The sequence below is a fragment of the Pyxicephalus adspersus genome, chromosome Z (assembly GCF_032062135.1).
Source record: "Pyxicephalus adspersus chromosome Z, UCB_Pads_2.0, whole genome shotgun sequence".
Lineage (NCBI taxonomy): Eukaryota > Metazoa > Chordata > Amphibia > Anura > Pyxicephalidae > Pyxicephalus > Pyxicephalus adspersus.
In genome coordinates this window covers 15,372,553-15,395,587 of record NC_092871.1, presented here as the reverse complement: position 1 = coordinate 15,395,587, position 23,035 = coordinate 15,372,553, and the positions used below count along the sequence as shown (strand labels likewise).

At 42.0% G+C, this 23,035-nt stretch overlaps 1 protein-coding gene across 1 annotated transcript in view; it reads right to left on the bottom strand.

Moving 5' to 3' along the window:
* Positions 1-18,069: 18,069 nt before the first annotated feature.
* The window catches only part of CCDC97 (coiled-coil domain containing 97), a 6,855-nt gene continuing 1,889 nt past the window's right edge, over positions 18,070-23,035 (bottom strand). The window contains exons 2-5 of the mRNA XM_072430645.1: positions 21,809-22,306; positions 20,660-20,935; positions 19,754-19,874; positions 18,070-19,060 (exon numbers count right to left, since the gene is read on the bottom strand). Coding sequence (XP_072286746.1) covers positions 18,907-19,060; positions 19,754-19,874; positions 20,660-20,935; positions 21,809-22,306 — 1,049 coding nt within the window. The 3' untranslated portion in view covers positions 18,070-18,906. The remainder of the gene's footprint in view (positions 19,061-19,753; positions 19,875-20,659; positions 20,936-21,808; positions 22,307-23,035) is intronic.

Sequence of the window (23,035 nt, the reverse complement as noted above, 5' to 3'; positions counted from 1 at the left end):
AATGCATGTTTAAATATAATCACAACAAAACAGAAACGGGAAAAAAATCAGTTTTTGCAACATTGGAGATGTCAGTGTCAGCAATTGCTGTCACAATCAATGGTATTGATCCAAAGAACCATAGGCTGGTTTACTCGGCATAATGACACATCTGATTGCAAGAGATATTTCTTTTAGCTTACTGAATGTGAAAAAATTCAGTTTGCGAGGAATACCCATTGCCATGCAGGAAATCTAACAAAAAACACTTTTCTTTGCACATGATTGGATGATTAAAGTTAGAAGTAGTTGACGGAATTATGCTCTGGATAATTATCCCCTGGGTATAACTAGTGACCTCTAATAGGAGGTAATACTAGGTTTTGGTTGGCTGCTACCATGGGATTGTGGAAGAATCCCAATGATTGCCAAAGTTGCAAATTGTCTACATTTGGCCAAAATGTTGCAGGTTTGCCACCAAAAATCAGGAGAAACCTCAAGTGTACTGCATAAAAACCTTACTTACAAGAAGAGTCAGAAGAGCTAATATTATAAATTGATTACCCAAGGTGGGCTTCCATAGACTGTATTTGGGATTGCCAATTTAGAACAAAACTTGTAAATACAAGTTTTGTTCTATATTTAAGGAAACCCAATTTAAGAAACTGTTACCAAAGCAATCCCAGGCAGATTAGTGTGATGTGGGAAGAACAGGAAGTATATAATGTAGCTGGGGACCACAAGGCATACCACATACAGTCATCAAGGCATACTACCTATGGGGCACCAGGGCATACCACTTACAGAGCACCAAGACATACCACTTATGGAGCACCAGGCATACCCCTTACAGAGCAACTGGGCATACCACTTTTGAAGCCTCAAGGCATACCACTTACAAATCGCCAAGGCATACAACCTATGGTGCACCAGGGCACACCACCTATAGTGCACCAGGGCATACCACCTACAGTCACCAAGGCATACCACCTATAAAGCATCAGGTCATACCACCAACAGTGCACCAAGGCATACCACCTATAGCACATCAGGCATACCACCAACAGTGCACCAAGGCATACCACCTATAGCACATCAGGCATCAGGCATACCACCAACAGTGCACCAAGGCATACCACCTATAGCACATCAGGCATACCACCAACAGTGCACCAAGGCATACCACCTATAGCACACCAGGCATACCACCAACAGTGCACCGGAACACAACACCTTGACACATCAGGACATAACACCTACAATGCACCAGGGCATACCACCTATAGAGCACCAGGGCATACCACCTACAGTCACCAAGGCATACCACCTATAAAGCACCAGGGCATACCACATAAAGTCACCACAGTATACCACCTATAGAGCACCAGGGCATACCACCTACATTGCACCAAGGCATACCACCTATAGCACACCAGGCATACCACCAACAGTGCACCAGGACACAACACCTGGACACAGCACCAGGACACATAAGGACATAACACCTACAATGTACCAGGGCATAACACCTACAGGGTATACCCCGTGTAGTGCTTCAGCTGATCTGGGGGCAGTATATGCCCTCTAAAAATACAATAATTGCATTACTAAAACATATCACATTTTTAATTTGGGGTATCTGATTTTAAATATTAGGTTAGACTGAGGACAGATTGAGATTGAGGACAATGCCAACTATGCAGAACCTAGACTGAAATAGATCAAAGGACAAATAGAACCAGTGAGGATTGTACACAGATGCCACCTGAGGACACTTTAAAGAAAACAATATAAAAGACTCCCAAAAACATCTAAGAGACACAAACAAACCAAAGCCTGTAATTTAGTGCTGCAGTAAATCTTCACCCAGAGTTTAGAGAGATTGTGTAGAGTTTTCAGTTTTTAGGTATACAGAAAAAAACAGAAGAATAGATCTGTTTGATGTAAATATTATCATCTGTATCTTATCTTGTATTATTTTTGTATATAATGTGTAATAATAAATGGGGTCATCTCTTAGTACTGTGAAGGAAAAACTGAATATTGCAACATAAGTTGATTTTTCTAATATTTTCTTTTAATTATTTTGCTGCTGGAGGCTTTTTTGCATTTGGCACACAAAAACACCCTAACACTCCCCAAACACTCTGAAAGCAGGGTACCAGTAGAAAAAAATAAAATCAGTTGCATTTTTTTATATTACAAGACATTAGTGTAAATCTTCATCAAATCCATATTTTCATTATAAAATTCACTCAGAAGAATCCCCCCTACACACAAGTAGTCAGAATTCTACCTTCATAGAGAGCTGAAATATGGATTCATCCAGCTGCTTCTGCCAATTGATGTCCCCCCTGGCACTATGCAGGCATCATCTCATGGTAGGACAATCAGCCACAGCTCAAAGAATCTCTGGTAACTTCTGCATGAACCCTGGCTGAGAATTGCTGTATCAGAGTCATAATAGCCGCTGGATTCTCCTAACGATAATAGATAATAGCTACATTTATTATATAAAATTAAGTGACGACAAATTAAAAATAATTCATTAGTAAAAAAAAACAGCTTTTGCTGCATGGTTTTCTACTATCTAGAGCTGTGTCTTGCAGTATTTCTTTTCAACCCCTAGATGTCCTCAGTCTTCCAGGCTGAAAGACAGCCAGCTGCTTTAGCTCACCTTTTCTGAGCCCAAGCTGTCATAGATCAGCACATGGCTAGGTAATAAAGGAGAAGCAGCAAAGTGCTGAGCTGAAGGTCAGCACATAAAAGATTCCTCTCTTAGGCCCAAAAGAAATTGATACCAAGTTAAATCTGGGTACTGACACTACTTGCTTTTAAAAATACATTTAGAGATGTATTCATTATTACAGAACTGTGTCTTTTATATGTGTCAGAATTTTGCAATAAACACATCACAAATTACTCCAAATATATTCACTGAAAACACTTAATACATTTCCTTTAACACACATCACAAGCGTTCTTTAGAGTAAAATAAGATCATTTATCAAAGTGTCTGAAGAAAGAACTGTCTGTGTTGCTCATGGTTCATTCATAGCTTTGGTTTCCAGCAGTTGCATTAGTAGCTCAGACACAAGAATAGTATTACAAAGAGGTGACGATGCAACACTCTGCTATTCCGAGATTCATCTGATGACAAAATAATTAATAACCTGCAGCACAAGCGGAGCTATAAATATCTAATATTACATGTATAAAATGGTCTCCCCCTGCTGATTCTCCCTTGGTGTTTAAAATAACTCAGATTCCAAAAATTCCTTAATTCCCCGCCCGGGGGGCAGGGGAGGGGTTATGGAGGTATGGGGAATACTCTCTGAATTCTCATGGTAATATCATATTCAAAGCGTAGGCGGATTCTACAGAGATATTCCCAACGCATCAAAAATTTAACCCCGAATTATCAATAGGGTTCTAACCAAAATCTCAGCTGCACACAGGGACCAATCAGAAATCATCTCTCATTAGCCTAATTGTACTGCTGACATCAAAAAGTAGATCGGCTGCAGGTGTGCATTGAAGACAATGTTATAGGGAGGAAATGGACCTGAAGAGGAGTCCATTATGGCTTGAAAATTTCACCTATTGCTTTGTACTGCTCAAGTATAGATGATTATCCTGTATTTATATAGGGCCGACATATTATGCAGGGCTGTACAAAGCCCATAGTCAAGTGACTAGCTGTCGCTCAAAGGGGTTCACAATTTAATATCCCTACAATAGTCATATGTCTTTATTACAGCCTAAGGTCAATATTGGGGGAAGCCAATTAACCTAACTGCATGTTTTTGGAATGTGGGAGGAAACCCACATAAACACAGGGAGAACCTGCAAACTCCATGCAGATAGTGTGTTGGACATGATTCAAACCTGGGACCTAAGGCTGCAAAGGCTGGGATGCTAACCACTGAGCCACTATATATTATTATCTAGCGTTTATATATCGCCAACATATTGTTCAGAGCTTTACAATGTGATGCCATTAGCTGTCCCTCAAAGGAGCTCCCAATCTAATACCCTTACCACAGTCATATGTCATTACCTTGGGGGAAGCCAATTACCCTAACTGCAAGTTTGGCATTTAGTAGGAAAGCCACATAGACACAGGGAGAACATACAAACTCCAAGCTCAAAGCGTCCTGGCCAAAAGATTGAACCTGCGACCTTATTGCTGCAAACACCAGAGTTCTTTCCTTCCCATAGATATATTAAGTATCGCTGAACCCAAAATCCATTATTCAAAGTAGATGTGAACGTCATCTTTCTGTACTGCCCAATGCCTATTACACCAATTATAATTCAGTACATAAATATTATTGAACGTTATTAAAAAAAATGTGTTCACTGTCACATGACTGCAATGTATGTAATGTATTGTGTGCTACTTTCCTCCATCTCTTAGATTGTAAGCTCTTCGGGGCAGGGTCCTCTCGTTCTCCTGTGTCATTGTTTGTATCTGTCTGTCATTTGCAACCACTATTTAATGTACTGCGCTGCACAATATGTTGCTGCTATATAAATAGTTTGATAATATTAATGTAAGCCAAGTAAAGAAGTGATATGGGGAGCAGGGGGAAGCTAAATGAGACAAAGAAAGTAGTATCTGAACTTTCCTCAGAATAGTTGTGCATGTGCCCGGCAATTCTTCATTAAAGACAAGAAGCGTCCCAGTGCCAAGTATGTTTGGGGGAATACCAGATTTAATTGCAGATGTTTAGCATAGTTTTAGATATGTTTCAGCATTCCAGGTAACACAGGAAAATGATACGATCAACAGGTAATTTATAAGTAATCAGAGAATTTATGAAAAAATAACCAAATTTGGGCTTTACTTCTCTCATAGGGAACTTTTTAGAAACCTAATTATGAATTTTGTATGGCGATAGGCTTTGGGTTAGGTCAACCTAACAGTCCTTAAATGTGATGGCTGCATTAGCTTTCTTTCTTTCAGTTTTATTTCTTTATTGGTGACTGATCCTGCCAGTAATATTATTCCTATCCTAAGATGACAAGGTTCTCTTGCTCTACTGTATCCATTGACAAGCTTGTTTGAATTACAGCAACCCATCTTCCCATCTCCATACCAAAGGGGGAGGTGTCTGGCAGTTCACAGAAGTAACCTGGGAAGAGGGTAAACTAATTAGGATACAAAGAGTGAACAGGACACAGGATAGGACAAGGTTTTCATTGGTATTACAAACACTTTAAAGTATATCAAAAGTCAATATTGTTTTTTCTATTTTGGTGGACTTGGGAAAATTTTAGGCCCCGGTCAGGTTGTTGTTGTTGCCTTGGTGGTATTTGTCCTGTAGACACAACAGGAAGTGAGATTTAATTCCACCAAAGTAAAGGAAATTTCCTCTTAGACACTTGGCACTGGAAAAAGTGCCATCATCAGGACCTTTCCCCTCTATTCCAGTTTTGGTCCCAAAGACAATATTAACTAGGACAAACAGAGCGAGTAAATTTCCCCAACACAGACAGCAATACAAACATATAATAGGAACTCTTAGTACAGAAGGACACCATAAGATGAATGGGGATCATCCAACACATCCAAGAACACACTGTGGTCCGTCAACTAAAACCAGTAGAACCAATGGTCTACACCAGGCTTTCTCAACTTCTTCAACATGGGGGAACCTTTGAAATAACTTCCAGGTCTTCGGGGAATCCCTACTTTAATTACTATATCCACAGCTCACAGTACATTAGTGTGGTGGTCGATGAGAAGAATTTCTTATACATTCCTCGCATTTGGAAGAATGCTACCCTTACAGATAGCCAAAAAGTTCATGTCACCTAAATTGACTGGGAGACACAATTTGATCATTGCTCAAACCCCATAGCAAACACTGGAAGAATCTTGGGGTTCCACAGAATCCTGGTTGAGAAACACTGTTCACACGGTCTGCCAATCAATAGTCTACATCTGTGGTCGCCAATTGGCTATTTTGGTGGTCTGCAGAAAAAGGACCCCACTGGGGGGGACGCACTGGTCAGAGCTGTGGACCATGTGCCCCGTACGGATCACAGGTTCAGAGCAGTGGGCGGGTTGTGTCTCTGGACCTGTGATGTGAGAGTGGGCGGGTTCTGACATCATGACATCACTCTGGGGGAAGTTTCTTCCCCTTTGTGTGACACACGGCTCCCGGCGCATGCGTTGTCCCGAGTCTGTGCATTTAGTGGTCCGTAGGTCCGAAAAGGTTGGCGACCACTGGTCTACACCAACTTTACCCAAACTTTTAACCCGAGGGAACCCTTGATATAATTTTCAGGTCTTCTGGGAATCCCTTCTATAATTACTTTATCCACAGCTTATATTAGCATGTAATGTACATTAATGTACAATTAGTACATTAGCATGGGGATCAAAGGAAAAAATGGCTCTTATATTGTCTTTCTTTGGAAGGAATGTCGCCCTTAAAAGGTGGTGTCACCTAATCTGACCTGAGATTCTCAACTTGCGCATTGCTCAAGCAAATTCCAGATCATAAATCTGAACTTTCTAAACTAAAAAAAGAGGACCATCCTTTTATACAAATATTGTACACAAGGACTAAGGTTTAGCCAAGTAAAATGTTAACACTGCTGGTAGTTAATCAATATAGAGAGACAGAAAAGGACATTAAAAATGAAAAAAGTTAAAAATGAGGAACACTTGAGAACTGTGGATAGACATGTGTTGTCTATTGGGGACACTCCTGGCCAGATCATCTAGAAATGGACCTGGGAAGCAAAAATTGCAACTTATATATCAAAAGGTTTCTGTAAATGATGCAGATTCCTCAATTCTCCAAGAAGCAGACCTACACACATCTCACTGCCAATGAGGCTCATCCCTACTCTACTTATGATGAACCCCTAGCTTAATTACAAAGCCACTTCTGAGGCTTTTTATCTGGTGGGTTAACCAAAAAGGCAGCCCCAGGGACCTCATTGTTTTGTATATGACACCAGTGATGACTCAGTTGTGCAAGAACTATGCATGATATACTGAGTCAGGCTGTGCAGGGGAGCATTGCTAGGAGCTGTGCAATGTATCTTCAGCTCCGAGGACCTCATGACCCAAAAAGGAGAAATCCACAACCTAGATATTAAATTGGACATGAATTACATGACTCAGATGACTTTGTTGCTTTTACATTCAATACATAATTACATATGCATCCCTGACCCCCTGCAGATATGCGTCATCACACTGGGCTCCACTCACTTTCCATGAGAGTAGGCAAGAGAAAGGACAGATGCACAATGACAGATGATGTGGTCTTACCCCCAAAAACTGGTCCTGCTTTCTCAGTAGACTTTTTGTTTTCATTTTGGTGTCTCTCAATGGTTTTATAACTTGTTTGCATAGGCTTCTGCTTCAGAATACTCAAGGGGGTCACGATCTCCCTGTTTATTTGATGTGCCTTATAAGAAACTCAACAGTAGATGTGGAAGAACCCATTCTATAGCAGAAGTGAGATTAAAGGTGAACAGGAACAGAGCTAACAAGTGATACTGTGATGCATCATCAGTGAAGTCCACATGGGATACTGGATGCCAATGTGCAACTCAACCCACTGGACTCCCTTTACTGAAATATCATCACCCGCACCACCACCCAATATGGCCTGGAGAAGGAAGACTATCATAGCAGAACCTGGGTAATTCAGCAAACCTGAAATGGATTTGGTCCAGGACTGGAAACATTTACCAACAAATACCAATTGAATTTATGAGAGTCCATTCAAGATTTGCTGAATCACCCGGGTTCTCCCACAATAGCCTATCTTCTCCAGTCCTGGAGAGCTGGAGTAAATCAGGCCCAATGGGTATTTCCTAGAGCTCCAACTAAAGTATAGAGTCAGGTGAGCTGCTTTGAAGCTGTTCACAGGGAACCCTCTGACAGGAAGAAATAGCAGATTGAAGAGGTGACTACAGTTCTTCTGATCCTTCACTGTCCAATCATTGCCCGGGTGTTCACACCAAGTTGTATTTCTAAATCACAATCAAAACAAGTCAGGGGATGTGTTTGCCTGAATCTGAAATGTGTATTCAGAACTCAGTATAGGCCCTATTATGTAAATTAAATCCTAAGGTCCTGCAGGTAGGTTGTAGGAACAGATGTTACTGGGTGACTCGTGGTGGTTGGCACCTTGCCAGCTGCTCAGCAGCCCCAAAAGCTGCTTTAGTTTCTAATAAATCAACGTTTTAACCTTTGACAGCAGGCACCTTACACCATAACCACTCACTACCACATCATTCTTTCCCTATGGCCAAGGGTGAGACAGTATATGGAGAGTTTTAACCAATGGCACAGTTCATGGGCACGAAGAAGCAGTAATCCTACTGCAACCACAACACATATTTCAATTGATCCTAAGACCCATCATGGTTTTGGCCAATATTAAAGTCCACCATGACACTAAAAAAGTTGGTATTTGCATTAATGCACACCCCAAAGAATCTACAACTAAACTTACCTACCATTCTTCAGTCTTCCTGGTAGATTACCACCTGTAACCCGAATAGAGGTCATATTTATATCCAATAACATTGAGTTTATTCCTCCCTGACCCAAAGAAAAAACACAAAAGCAGCAGGGATGCTGGATGGAGGTTTGGAAGATGGTACAGAAATAGGACACTAAACTTTTCCAGGAGTTTCCCAATGTATAAATTATAGGGCAAAGATACAGATCAAATCAAGGCTTGGTTAGCAGAAATCCACAGAACGAAGCACCTATTCATTTCTACACCCTACCATCCTACTATAAGTTATTCAGCCAAGTCTGATCTATCTATAACAACCACAACACAAAAATACACTGACAGTGTCACCAAAAACCCTCAGGACATCCAGGAACCACACCATACTATATCTTATAATAAGCCTGGAACTAAATGACCAAAAGAGTTCCTAGATCCCAAAGAAATAGATATGTCTATATTTATGGTGAGTTAAAATGAATGCATGAACCCCATGTTGGTTTATTTTTGTTGCTGTCTATGTCTCTTTGGGGTGAATTCTCTTGACCTTCTATCCCACACTAGGACACGAAAGGGAATCTCTCTTAGTCAGTTGTCTCTGCAACAGATGTCCACATTGGAAGATATCCCTAACTTGTACTGATCACAACTCTATAATTTTCTGTCCCAGTGACAGTGGCCTTGGGGACAATCCGAATGGGTGAATCTTCTTAGCCTGGACTCAAACAGCCACCAAAATCCAAAGGGGTTCTAATCTTTCTTTGCTCTGTCCACAAGAAAAAAAAGTTTCAATAGGGTTCTACTGGCCAAAACTGAGGATGCCCACAGCAACTAATCAGAAATAAAATCTCATTAGCCTAACTGGCCAAGTAGGGTTGTAGGCGTGCATGATGTCATGGAAGACAATAATGTTTCAAGGTGGAAATTAGTCTTGGAGACTGTATAAGGAGTCTATCATGGCTCTGATTGATTTGTACTGCTCATGTACCACCACATATTCTGCAGCGCCTTACATCTATAGTCCATAGTAATGTCACTATCTGTCCCTTAAAGGGGCTCACAATCCAATGTCCCTACCATGGACATATGTCAATGCAGAATCTAAGGCCATTCATTTTATTGGATACTGAAAACCAAAAAATATCATCCAGAATATAAGCAGTCTGCTGCTGCTCTTTTACTGTCCAGCTCGGAGGCTGGGTATGGAGAGGACACCATTGTACCCCTTCCAAACTCACTGTAGCAGAAAAAGTGGAGCTTGCATGTTCTTCCCGTGTTTCCGTGGGTTTCCTCCCTTAATCCAAAAACATGCAGTTAGGTTAATTGGCTTCCGCGCAAATTGGCCTTAGACTGTATGATGACATATGACTATGGTAGGTAGCCCCTTTGAGGGACAGCTAGTGACATGACTATGGAATTTGTACAGCGCTGCATAATATGTTGGTGCTATATAAAGACTGTGTAATAATAATAATAATAAGTGGTGCCATCTGCTTTAAATCTGTTTAAATCTCAGAACGGGATGGACAGAAATCCTTTATCAGGTGGCACAGCTTCCTTGTGTGTATTTAGCAGTTTGATAGTTTGATCACAGTCCAGTTTTAGAAGGATAAAAGAAACCATTGAACTCATCTGTGGGCTCAGCACCCATATAAAGTCGGAAATGCCAAGGGCAGCACCACAATGGTTTATATTTAAGCTTCTGCCACTATGGACAGTTGGGTGATGTTGCCAGCGTGCAAAGATCACATACGGGCACAGACAGGGTCCGCCTTGTAGTCAGGTTATATTTAGAGTAAAATGCCAGTGTAATAACACAGCAAAACCACAAAGCCTGCCCAGCCTGCCAGGAAAATATTCTTCCATAGTCTTATACTACTCCCCCGTACTACACTACCCATGTAATTTCATGTCACAGCTCGCGCTCATGTCTGCCCGCCGTACTCATGCCTGTTTATTATTCAGAGGGAAGAAATATGCCATCTCTGCATTGTGATGGCACAGACCCTCAAAATTTGGAAACAGCTAAGTGATTTGATATTTGGGCCCTGAAGCTGTTTTGTTCAATATGTTGTGATTTTTTTTTCCAAATAGAAGGGGATTATTAAATTTCCTATATGTAGGGATTGCAAAGCGCACCAGGAAATTGCTGAAATCAACCACTCAGGGTCAGTTGTTTCTAAATAATGGTGGTCGGATTGCTCTGATCCGAGTGAATTCTGATTTCTTTTCGGATCCCAGATCAGAGTTTGGAATTTGAGCAATCCAAGTTGTCATCCGGCATTACTTCATCTGTCATTGATGGGTATATAAGGACAGCTGTCATCACCGGCTGGCTGGATTGGCTGAGCACTACTATACCAGTGACTGACGTATAGTCAGAATTATTGTTCTCCAATCACCTTTATTCCTAAAATTGGTGCTAGTGAAGCACATTTTTGCATTATTACATCATTGCACTTTTTTGTATAGATAAAGCAGTAAAATGCTGGATACTCTTTGGTTTTATTATAGGCTGCAACCTACTTGGAGAGATTTTCTGTCCCCAGGACAGGAAGTGATGATGAATCTCTCAAGCTGAGGCACAAAAGGCAACAAAAGAGAGAAAGTTGTGTCAGGTTTTTATTGTTGTTCTGGGTGCTATCCTGTGTGTCAGTGTGAGATGGTGTCACCCGGACAGGAAAAGAGATGAAATTTATTGGAAAGCATCGGAGATGTTTTACCCTTTTGTAACAATTTAAAGTAATGTAGCATTATTAGGTCCATTAATTCTATGTTGCCTAGGAGTGAAAAGTCCTACCCCATAACCCCCTTTTCCTTTTGTTTTTAGGTTAGGCTGCTGATAAGCAGGATTTTTTCTGATCTCTGTATGATATACTGTGAGTACAGGCTGCTGCCATAGAGGGCGGGTCCATGACAGCCTGCACCCATACAATGTCCTCAATGGGGGTCTGTCAATCCTAAAGGCATAGGACATCTAGTGGCTGAGAAAAGGTACCGCAGGGGGGGAGCAACCGAAAAAGTGAGTATTATTTATACCTCCAGGTGGACCTAGATTTAGCCCAGAGTTGGGCATAAAACTTACAGTGATTGGATGGTTCACAAATATTTTTAGTTGATGTTATAGGCATTGTATAACAGTTTGTTGTATGGACCAACAGTGTCAGTATAAGAGGAGCAGAGAGGTCACTGTGTCAGTGTATAGGAAGTGGAGAGGTTAGCGTATCAGTGTCAGTAAATAAGGTAGGGGAAAATGTATCAGTGTTAGTGTATTAGGTGTGGATAGGTCAGTGTGTCAGTGTCTATTTATAGGGAAAGGAGAGGTCAGTGTGTCAGTGTATATGGGGGATGGGGGATCAGTATATCAGTGTATAAAGGTGGGAAAAGGTCAGTGTGTCAATGTATAGGATAACAGAGAGGTCAGTGTATCAATGTTAGTGTTGTTATTACAGTTTTTTGACCCCTGTGTATAGTATGGGGTCTGCACACTGTAATGCGGCTAAACACGCAGTCAGTGCAAGGAATCCATCACTCAGTGATCCACATCTGCCACTCATTATCTTCCAATGAGTCACCCCGGAGCACTGTTGGGTGCCAGCACCGTGTTGGTGCACTGCAGGGGGTATGAGAAGAGGAGGACAGAAGCGGTGGTCTCATTATTCATCTCTATTACCAGAATCCACGTGCTCTGTACTAGGTGGGGTCAGCACGGTCCCCACATCTGTTTCTCCATCTTCTCATACAGATCTGACGGAAGACAAATCTGTACTGAGACAACTCTCCCCAGGTCCCGGATGACAGTGCGGGGGACAGAGCAACCAATCAGAGCCCAGCTATGACACAGAAATATAGAGAAGTGATGAGCGATGCTCAGGACAGACAAGCACTCTATTGCGTAATGCCAGTCATCAGTAAGTTCCAGTTTTTCCCAAAATTAGTCACTAAGTACGACCTGAACATTTAAGGCCCTTTAAGGGGAAAATCAAGCAGTTTAATGCCCTGGGGTACACTGATGAAGAGGCAAACTGAACTGTGGGTGACCACATTTGAAGGAACTGTGGCAGGTGCGTGCAAATATTGGTCAATGTCAGCTCCTATTCAAATGAATGGCAGCAGCTGGGAATGCAGTTGAGCCCATGGCAGAATGCTGTAGCTTATCGCAGGTCTGAAATGGTTCTTAAAGTAAAAAGTGTTTTATTTCAGTGATAGTTACATAGTTACATAGTAGGTCAGGTTGAAAAAAGTCCATCAAGTTCAACCACTAGGGAAATAAACATATCCCAGATATAAAACCCTATTATACAAGTTGTTCCAGAGGAATGCAAAAAAAACCCTGGTACAATTTGCTCCAACAGTGGAAAAAATTCCTTTCTGATTCCATGAGGCAATCAGATGTTCCCTGGATGAACAAGAATCCCTTCCTTATCCAGAGCTTAAACTTCTTTTCCTCCAGACGCAAAGAGTGCCCTCTTGTTCTTTGTAATGATCTTACAGTGAATAGTTGGGAAGAGAGTTCTCTATATGGACCATTTATTTATTTATACAGGGTGATCATATCCCCCCTGATACATCTTTTCTCAAGGTAATAAAAGATGATAAAACAAATTTTTGAAAAAAAACATCCATAATAAGACCTCCATTGTTAGGGTTTATATTCACTTATACTTTACATATAAAGTACACCTACCGAACCCTGCTGACCTCTTTCTGCCCCGCTTGTCATGCTGAGTCAATATCTTTGGTGCATTGAGTCTCCAACTGGAGACAAAATACACAGATAAAAAGTAAAAACAAGGGGAAAAGCCCAGTATGCATAACAAGTATTGTAGTTGTGTAGGAGAAGGGGGGAGGAACAACAGGGCACCGCATAGGCGGGAATGACCAAGATGCACAGGGGAGCTGGGAAGAACCACATAGGGAGGTGCAACATGTTTTACCTGAACAAGTACCCCGGAGCCTTCCCGGAGCCAGAAATCAGTTTTGCAGGGGCCCCACTGTTGGCTACCTCTGCCACTGGGTGGGAGGAACCACAGTGCACAGGGCAGGATGGAGGAGTCTTATCTCTACACTTCTTTCAAGTCAGTGACTCAAAACACATTGAAACCTTGGTATCAGCAGTGTACATTCTTTTCCAAAAGGTTTTCACGGGTAAACATATAAGTATAGAGGTTAAGCACATATATGAAAATGTTTTATTTGCAAGCCCTTTAGCACAGCTCTGTTTGGCAGGACAGCAGATCTGTTGTTTTCCTCTCCTGTACTTCATAACACTTACAGGTCTTGTACCAACCTGACTTGTGATTGGACAGTAAAAGGAAAAGCGGCAGCAGACTCATCTCCCTATCATTCTGCTCCATCCTCCAATCAGCAGGCTTCTTGTGATCAATTGAACATCTGAATTATCACTGATTGGCTCCTTCTGCCTTATCTCCATGAACAAGCCTGGGATCTGCTGTACAGGGGATTGTAGGGGGCCAACATTAAAGTAAAACCTGGTCATTTGGGTTGAATAAATCAATGAAATGATGGAATAATTGGTGTTTGTGGTGGAGCCACAAAAACATCAGAAGCTGGTGGTGGCACCTTGGAATTTTTGCCCTGACACATCACTCCGTCCCAGATAACCGTTGCTCTGTATTTCACAAAGTATCCGTTCAGGCCTGGAAATTAGTGTGTAGGCGAATGTTTGACTTGTAACAGCAGGAAGGCGTCCAGTAAATAAATGTAAACTCCTTTGAAGGGTATTTATTTTATAATGGATGGATTTTTAAGCCCTTTATTAGTCTCATGGAAGAAGGAAGGAAGGAGAAGTATGAAATGGGCCACACAAGCAGCAAAAACTGTAAATCGGCTATTTTTAGGCTTTTATTGTGAAATTTCACGTCCTAGACAACAAAGTGGGAAATGTTTCCGGTGTGCCCGTACTTATTCATCACCTGGAATCATTCCCTGCTCAGGATCAGAGGAACTGCAGGTTCAGACATTTGGTGTATGTGCTTGGCTGAGTAGCCAATGGGGCGAAGATACCATCTGTGAGATTATGACTAAATGCCTCGAAATGGTTCCTAAAGGTGATGGCACCACAGTGCCGTGGAGCCCAGGTTGGCTTGGGATTGCCAGCCCCCCTACTCCACTTCCCAGGGCAGAGCGCTGCATAGTAGGTATGACTCCATGCCTTGCAGAGTAGAGGACCAGACTACACACTGGAAATATTTGAATAGAGCAGGGGATACTTTGAACCCCTTATTTTTTGCCATCTCCAACCCATTGGTGAGATTTGATTTCCTGCCATATAGATACAACAGTAAGTCTAGGTTCAGACCTTCAATAGGAACAAGCGTTCTCATTGGGTCCTGGAGGCTGCCACCTTGCCAGCTGCTTGATCACACTGATGGCAGCAGCATCTGCAAATTTAACAAGCGGCACTGACCGGTTCAGTCCATTGCCCCATTCATCCTCCATGCAACACCCTCTCTTTCTGTCTTGATCGTCCCGGCAATAAAGACAGAATGGGAGCACGGAGCCTCCTGGGAAACCTATGTCACGCCTTCTGCGCATGTCCTTTCATCAATGAAAGAAAAAATTGCCGATCACACTTGCGGTGAAGAACCTGAAAGAGAAGAAGATGCTGGCGCCTGGCGCTTCCTCTTCGCAGGGCCAAAGACGGATACCGGGACGATGCAGGACCCAAAGAAACCTCCCAACGGATAGACGGATCTGTGGGATTAAAGGTAAGTGTTTTTTTTTATTTTGGGTTTAGTTTCGCTTTAAGGCATGAAGAAGGGGTAACCACGCCACAACCTCACCGCCAGTCTTAACAAGTAAAATGAAATTGCGACAAAGCAAAGGAAATCTTGCTGACAGATGTCACCAGAACAAGCGTTCCCATTGGAAGATTTCCTCCTTCAGTCCTACAGGTTGTGGTCATCCCCCTGGGTGGTCCTCAGGGATCCAGAATGATAAAAAAGATTGTGTAAGATCCGGCTTGACTGAGCTTTTTCCTATGAAGGTGGAATTTCTGAATCCAGCTTTTGATTTACCTTTACCTTCATTTCTGGGGACATCGTTGACACATGACAGGTGCAGAGAGTGAATCTCCCAAATGTGAACAGCCAATAATATAAACTTCACATGAGGTTCTAACCCCTCACTATTGTATCCAGTTAGTAAGTGTGAGAAAAAGTGTTATCAATGGGATGGATATTGCCCCAATGTCAGTGGCAGCTGGAGGAATAGGGGCCCATCACTGGTGGCAGCAGAAAGAATAGTGCCCCATGCTTGGTGGCAAAAAGAGGAATAGCGCCCAATTGCCAGTGAGAGGAGTAGCACCCCAATATTAGCATCAGTGGGAGCAATGATGTCTCATCATTGGTGTCGGTGTGAGGAATAGTCCCCCATTGTTTGTGTCAGTGGAAAAAATGTCAGATTATTGGTATCATTGGTCAGGATAGTGCCCTAACTATCGATGCAAGTGAAAGAAATAGAAATCACAGGAAGTGGCTTGAAGCTTCTATTAATCTCAGAGTACTACCTACCTACTCTAATAGTAGAGGGAGGACAGTGCAATATTGAAGGTGGGTATTGCAGCAAAAGTTGCCCTTTTCAAAAAAATATTAAATGCTTGGTTGTTTTTAACACAGAATAACTCTTCAAGACTCTCATTTTCCATGTAGAAGTTATCAGTCTTTCTGAAGTTGTTCTCATTATACAGAGGCACCAATCCTGCACTGATGAGCTCTGATGGGATTCTTAAGTCTGACATGACTTTACACATTGCTGCTCATGTAATGTCAACTAGCTAAGCTATGCCGGACACATTCAGCACCGTCTGTGCCCGAGAGACACCACTAAAGCCTGGGCGCCACATCACACTGCTTCCACCTGTCCTAAATGTCTAAACAGCAACTGAAGTCAAGTGGCAATCAGCTGCAGACATTGCAGCCCTTGTGTATCAGAATGTGACAACTCCTAATGGGGCTGCAGCAGAACTATGTCTTACACCGCCACCTAGTGGCCGCCTCAAAACTTACATCGGCTCACAAAACAGAAGTAGATAATATAAATCCTTACTGAATGGCACTTAATTTGCAAAGGCACTGTGCATCATAAATAATTGCTTTTTTAACAAAATACTTGTACTTTTTTTACATTTCTTATTTTTTACAACTGAGTGCTGATCTGCAAGCTTCTGTCTATTGTGCACTCCAGTGACTGCTGCATGGCATTGTTTAGAGGGGTTTCTTTTTTAGGTTGCAAGGCAGCGTATCTTTTTTAGGAATTTTAGGATAATGATCTCTGAAAATAATTCCTATAAGGCATGTTTTACAGTGTTGAGTCTCATGTGGACAGGCTTACATTAGGAAGGTGTGCGTTAGACACCTCTACCCATTAGAACTTACAAATTTGATCTATACATAAAAGAGAAGACAAAACACACAAGAAAGTAGAGAAATATCTTACATCCAGCTTGTATGGAGTCCTGCTGTGGTAGTATTATCTTATGTAATATACGTATTTATCATTCTAAACCACTCATACATATTGTTCTATTAATACTCATCAAATATTCCCCAATCTCTGAGAGTGAATGTGTTCTCCAACATGGGGGTCTGGTGCGTAGAAGATCTCCCTGTCTGGGTACAGGTCCTCCGCCCCAGCCGCTCTCACTCAGCCTTGTGCACACGGGAGTACCAGCCAAGCTGCAGGATGTGTCACTCTCTAAAGAGGTTACCTCTATGAGTTCTATAACATCTATAAAAAAAGAGGACATGTTTCACCCCACCCCTGGATGTTAATTAAACCCTGTAGGAGAGGTGAAATGTGTATTCTGCTACAAGGTGATAAAATTCCTATTAAGTAGCGCTGTACAAAAATGGGGGCTTCCCATACATGACAAATTCAGATTTGAAGAGATGGATTTTTGGTGGTTTGTTTTTAATGTGATAAGCCAAAAAAGGAATTCCTGAGAGTAGGAAAAGTCCTGGACAAGACTTGGAGCTGGTAATGGGAGGAGGTTATGAGTGAGGAAGTCATTAGAGGAGCAGAGAGGGTGGTAAGGGGGTGACTTCATCCTTCTCCTAATATAAATAAGTCATAAGATTTCAGTTTACCCAACCTTGAGTTCACTGCTAGGTGTGCACCGCTCCTCACGTTCACATGCAGCCAACTTATGTGGAGCAGCCAACTCCAAGCTGGTTGCTTACCTTGCAAACTACTTTCTGAATGGCAACTGTCAGGGTTTGGAAACCTGTAACAATCATTAGCCATAGGAAATGCTGCTGACACTATCTTCACGTTTTAGACTGATGGCTGGTGTTGGTTAGGGCTGGGTTCTGTCCTTATTAACAATCAGCACCCAATTGGGTGCTCATTTTAGGGTACACTGAGAGGGTTTGTCTTTAAATAGGTTTGAAGGGTTTGACTATCACTACTCTTTCACTGTTACCCTGTCACTAGACAATAGGGACTTCAAATAGTTATTTCAACACATTATGTCCACAACATGCATCTATCGATAAGCATGTAATCAAGAAATGGCTGCAAAGGGACTTAAACTGAGATCCCACATAGAATGAAAAAAGGTGAAAACAGCATATTATTTACCAGAAATTGACACTTGTTTATGATACACAGTTCATATAACATCATTCAGTTAGGGTTTGTATCTACATTACCATCTCAGTGATCCAGTTTTCTTACCCCCATAGATATCCACAAAACACAATCTGCTGGTGGGACTTATTTAGGCCACAGAAAAAAATACTTAAAAAAGTAAACTTTAATCTATTAAATATTTAGGCAATTTGCTTTAGAAAACAGATTTAAAGATATAAAAAACAGTTCAATGTTCATCCAAGGTATTACACAAAAGATGGTCGGCCAGCACCCTTCTTTTCAGCTTGCAACAGTGCATGACGAACACATCAGGGACTGCTACAGTCTGCTCCATGTATAAGTGAGCTCATAAATTGCTGTAACTGCTGCTGGACCAGAGGTGTCTGAGGGTTTTAAAGGAAACACTGACAATGAAACCAGTTCCTCCTATAGATCGCCGAACAATACCAATGTAAATCACAGCTTGGAGTGTTATGCCCTCTTGTGGCCAATAACACATAACTTCTTTGACTCAAAATGATGAGGCTGACCTAGACTGCAGCTGAGTGATATTGTAGGGTCCTCAGATTTATTCCAATGCCAGGATATAAGCAACATATGGTATTTATCCAGATCATGGTATACCAGTACTAGATAGTCACATACAACTGGACTTGTTCAGTAATGTTAAGACATTTCACTAAGCAAGTGGCTTCATCACTGGTAGAAAGTATCAGGACCCCAGCATGTACCTGACCACTATAAGCATTTATTACGAAGCGAAAGTCTGCAACATTGCAGAAAAGTTCAGTTGAATGACTGACTACTAATAAGGCAATCACACACTGCTGTCCATACTGTGTGCTTCTTCCCTTTGATCTTCCTCTGCATCCATTTCTTCCATCTCTTCATCGTCATCATCAAAATACCGTTCTTCTTCATCCTGTGTGACAATGTCCAAGTTATCAAAATCCGGATTGTCATCGACTTCGCTGTCAAAAAAAAAGACTGCACGTTACCATACATATATTTATATAGTTTTATGCTTCACCGCCCCCTAACAAGATATTAGAAATGTCTCAGAAAGATAAATGTTTCTTCTTTCCTCCTGAAAATAGCAGTGCACTTCCTGTGCCTGGAGCCTAATGGATCTGCAGTGTGAGATCATCCATGGTATTGCTGTCCCTGACTGCTGGTCTTATAACATCATACTGCATTTGCTTCATTTTTTCTGTATCTGTGTTTCCTCTAAATCCCTTGATTATTTACATGGAGATATGATGCAGAACAAAACGTGGTGGGTCATCAATGGTTCAACTGCAAGAAGTCTACTGGCAACACTGGTGACTAGTTGTTTCCCCTCTGCGTTTTGTGGTCACAGCTTTGATGAACCCTTTATATTTTCAGCTCCCACACCTATTGTGACCATTATTTCCCACTCCACCTTGCTTATTGGAATAATTACATTTATTATATATTACAGAGCTGGGAGACAGAAAAGTAAAGGAGACTTCCAGTCCATGCAGGATTGGAACTGTAAATCTGGAATATTGGCTAGATCTTACTGTTGGGATATTGAAAACATGACCCAAAAGACCCTGAACAAACACATTTTTGGGTAGTAAAAATTAAAAATTAAAATAACCCTTTAATATAAAATAAATTATCTGGTTTTAGCATATTACCTATAGTCAAAATTTTTATCTTTTCCATCCAAAAAGCTCTGGTACATGCGGCTGAGAAATTCTTCCCGCATCAGGGCCCTCTCCTCGCTATCCACAACTTCATCTGCCTGCAGATCAGAGCCTGGGGGGAGAGAAGAGAACCTTGTGACTCGGAGACCACAGAAATAAAAACAAACATATCGGAGGGTCACATAAAAGCTTCATAAGGTGTGTACCTGCCGAGTGTTTACATCATCTCATATGAAAAAACAGAACCATGAAAATACTATTCAAGGGAAAATGGCATATTCCTAAATTTCCTTTGTCAAAGCTGTGGGTCTGAGCCAGTATGCTTTTAAGCTTACACAGGGTAATGACCTGCTTCTCTCTCATGGTACCTTGCCAGTGAGGTCTATGCAATGCATTCTGGGAGGAAGAAGGACAGTCATGTGTTACCACCTACAAAGTAGCTCTGACATTACATTCATAATAAACAAAGTGACAGAAACTTTTTAAAGCTCTAAGGTCCTCTGGTCAAAAGTTAGTTACATGGACATTTTTGCTGAGACTAAATAAATGGGGTTTTGACTGATTCCTGGTGAATAATATGCCTTAGGCTCTCTTCAGACCTGGTCATATGTCCGAGAGTCCATGCTGATCACATCTCTGTTGAAGCGATACAATCAGATTTTAGACTAGCTGATTCTCCCATTTAGCATGGGTCAGGCCTTTTATTACTATTCACAGCAAAAATGTTAGGATTTGAAGACTAAATATATATATATATATATATATATATATGCAGGGTAGGGCCCCACTTTACCTAACGTGTTTGCTTGCACCGCTTTCTTCAAGTATAACATTTATTATAAGTACATTTCTGTCTAGGTGTTCCACATACGCACATGGCTACTTGTGTGAACTAACCTTCCTCCTTCTCCTTCTCTTCCTCCTCCTCCTCCTCCTCGCTGTCTTCCTCCTCCTCCTCGCAGTTCTCCTCCAGCTCACGCTGCACCTCCAGCTTCCTCTGTATGATCTGCTCCTGACAGGAGTTGAGAAGTACATCAGACAGGCTGCTGGCCTGACACAAATCCCGACGGTTCTGTGACATGATCTCCTCCTCACTCTGGTACTGGCCCACGTAGTGTTCATACATCAAAGGGTCCCTCTGCCGCATCTCCTCGTCACTGAAATACTCGCCAGCTATAAGAGAAACAAGCACAAGATTCACTTCTGAAAATTCACTCACATCTCATATAGGCTTGTTTAAACATGTACAATACATAGAGAAGTATTTTATATAATCGGTGTAGTAAATTGATCTTTACCAAGTACTTGTGCATCAAAGCATTATAGAATTATGAGAAGGTTATTTCGAGCCAGGGGGGACATAGGGAAAAGTTCACTGTAGGAGGACCCCACATCCTCCTAACAGAAATTCTGCACAGGGACCCACTAATGGCTACCTCTGGCACGGTTGTGCGTCATAGACAAAGCTCTTTATCAAGCACGGAGCCTTGATTGTGACAGATAATATCTAGTGCAGTGTGTAAGCACATTTACCCCATGAAAAAGATATTCTGATCATCACGCCGCTTATATACAGGGTTTGTTTTCATTTGTTAACCTGACTGCTAATACAATTTATCTTGATCAGTTTTGGGTTTAGTTGGGCTTTAATCCGGATAGACAAAACAATAATAAGTGGACTGCAATTGGGTGTGTGAACAAAAAATATTGTTCAAGTGCTGGACAATAAACCAGAAGCAAAGAATTTTGATTACCCTGTGCCACCAGACAGTACTACCCAGCTGTACAGTCAAACACTGCTGCCCTTACATTGTCTTGCTGCCACTGTGCCCACATACAATGCATCCATCTCTGTCTCTATGCCTTCACAATGTGCTGACCTTCATCCCAATGGGGCTTTAAAAAAATCTCTTCACCAAAAGTAACCACATCAACCAACCCCCTGCCACAACTGCCCACACAGAGGCAAAGATAATTCCTTCCCATGACCCCTACTCTATCTATAGCGGAATGCCGGCCTCGGTCTGAGCTGAACATAAGTTATACCTGAAATAAGCTGTTGCAAGGCAGCGTATCTCTTATTGCGGACTCTTGTGTGATTGACTTTCTTCAGAGAAGCTTTGCGGATCTCCTTGAAGTAAAAGTCGGCAGTGTAGTCACCAGACAGTTGGCTGAAGCACTGTAGATTTTCCTCTTTAAGAACTTTTCGGAATCTCTCCAGAAAGATGAGAGGTTTAGACTTGTACAAGTCAAGAAGCATGGACATTTTCTGCTCATGGCTGAACTCTGGCTCCCCAATCTGCTGACTTCGGATGGGTACCCGGCTTTCAATGATTGCACTGAACATATCCAGGAGTGCTCCACCCACATCGGATGGATCCTGGATAACTGGGTCTTCCCGACTTTCCAAACGCCTGGCCACCTTCAGGGCTTTTGCCAGCACTTTACTGCCATCGCCATTGGCCTCAGTCTCCTCCCCACAATAAGGCTTTTCAGATCCATTAATATTATCTGAAACATTCCGGATATTTTCCTGGCTGATATCTGGAAAGAAAAAAAATGGTTTGGAAAAATTATTGCAAAACAATCACGTTGTATTGTTTCTGTATTGTAAACCAACTTTACAGTAACCAACTAAAAACAGCCTGTGGGGAAAGAAGAGAGAGAGAGAGAAGGTGAGAGAGAGACAGCGAGAAGAGAGAGAGGTGAAGAGTGAGCAAGAGAGAGAGAGAGAGAAAGACAGGCACAGAGAGCGAGGAAAAAAAAAGATGTTTGGAGAGAGTGAGAAGATTGAGATGGGCGGAGAGAGAGAGAAGAGAGGCGTTCAGGGAAAAGAGAGACATTTGGGGAGAGGGAAAAGAGAGAGAGACGTTTGGGGAGAGGGAAAAGAGAAAGAGACGTTTGGGGAGAAAGAGAAGAAAGAAAGACGGGCAGAGAGAAAGAGAGAGAAGAGAGAGGGACCAGCGGAGAGAAAGAGAAGAAAGAAAGACGGGCGGCGAGAAATGGAGGGAGAGAAGAGAGAAGGGCAGAGAGAGGAGAGAGAGAGATGGTCAGAGAGACAGTGGGAGAGAGGTGGAGAGAGAGTTGGTCAGAGAGAAAGAGAAAGAAGAGAGAGAGAGAGAGAGAGAGAGAATGAGAGAGGTGGAGAAACGAGAGAGTGGGAGAGAGGTGAAGAAAGAAAAGAGAGAGAGAGAGAGAGATAAGAGAGAGAGATGGTCGGTGAGAGAGAGAAAGAAGAGAGAGAGATGGTCGGAGAGAGAGAGAGAGAAAGAA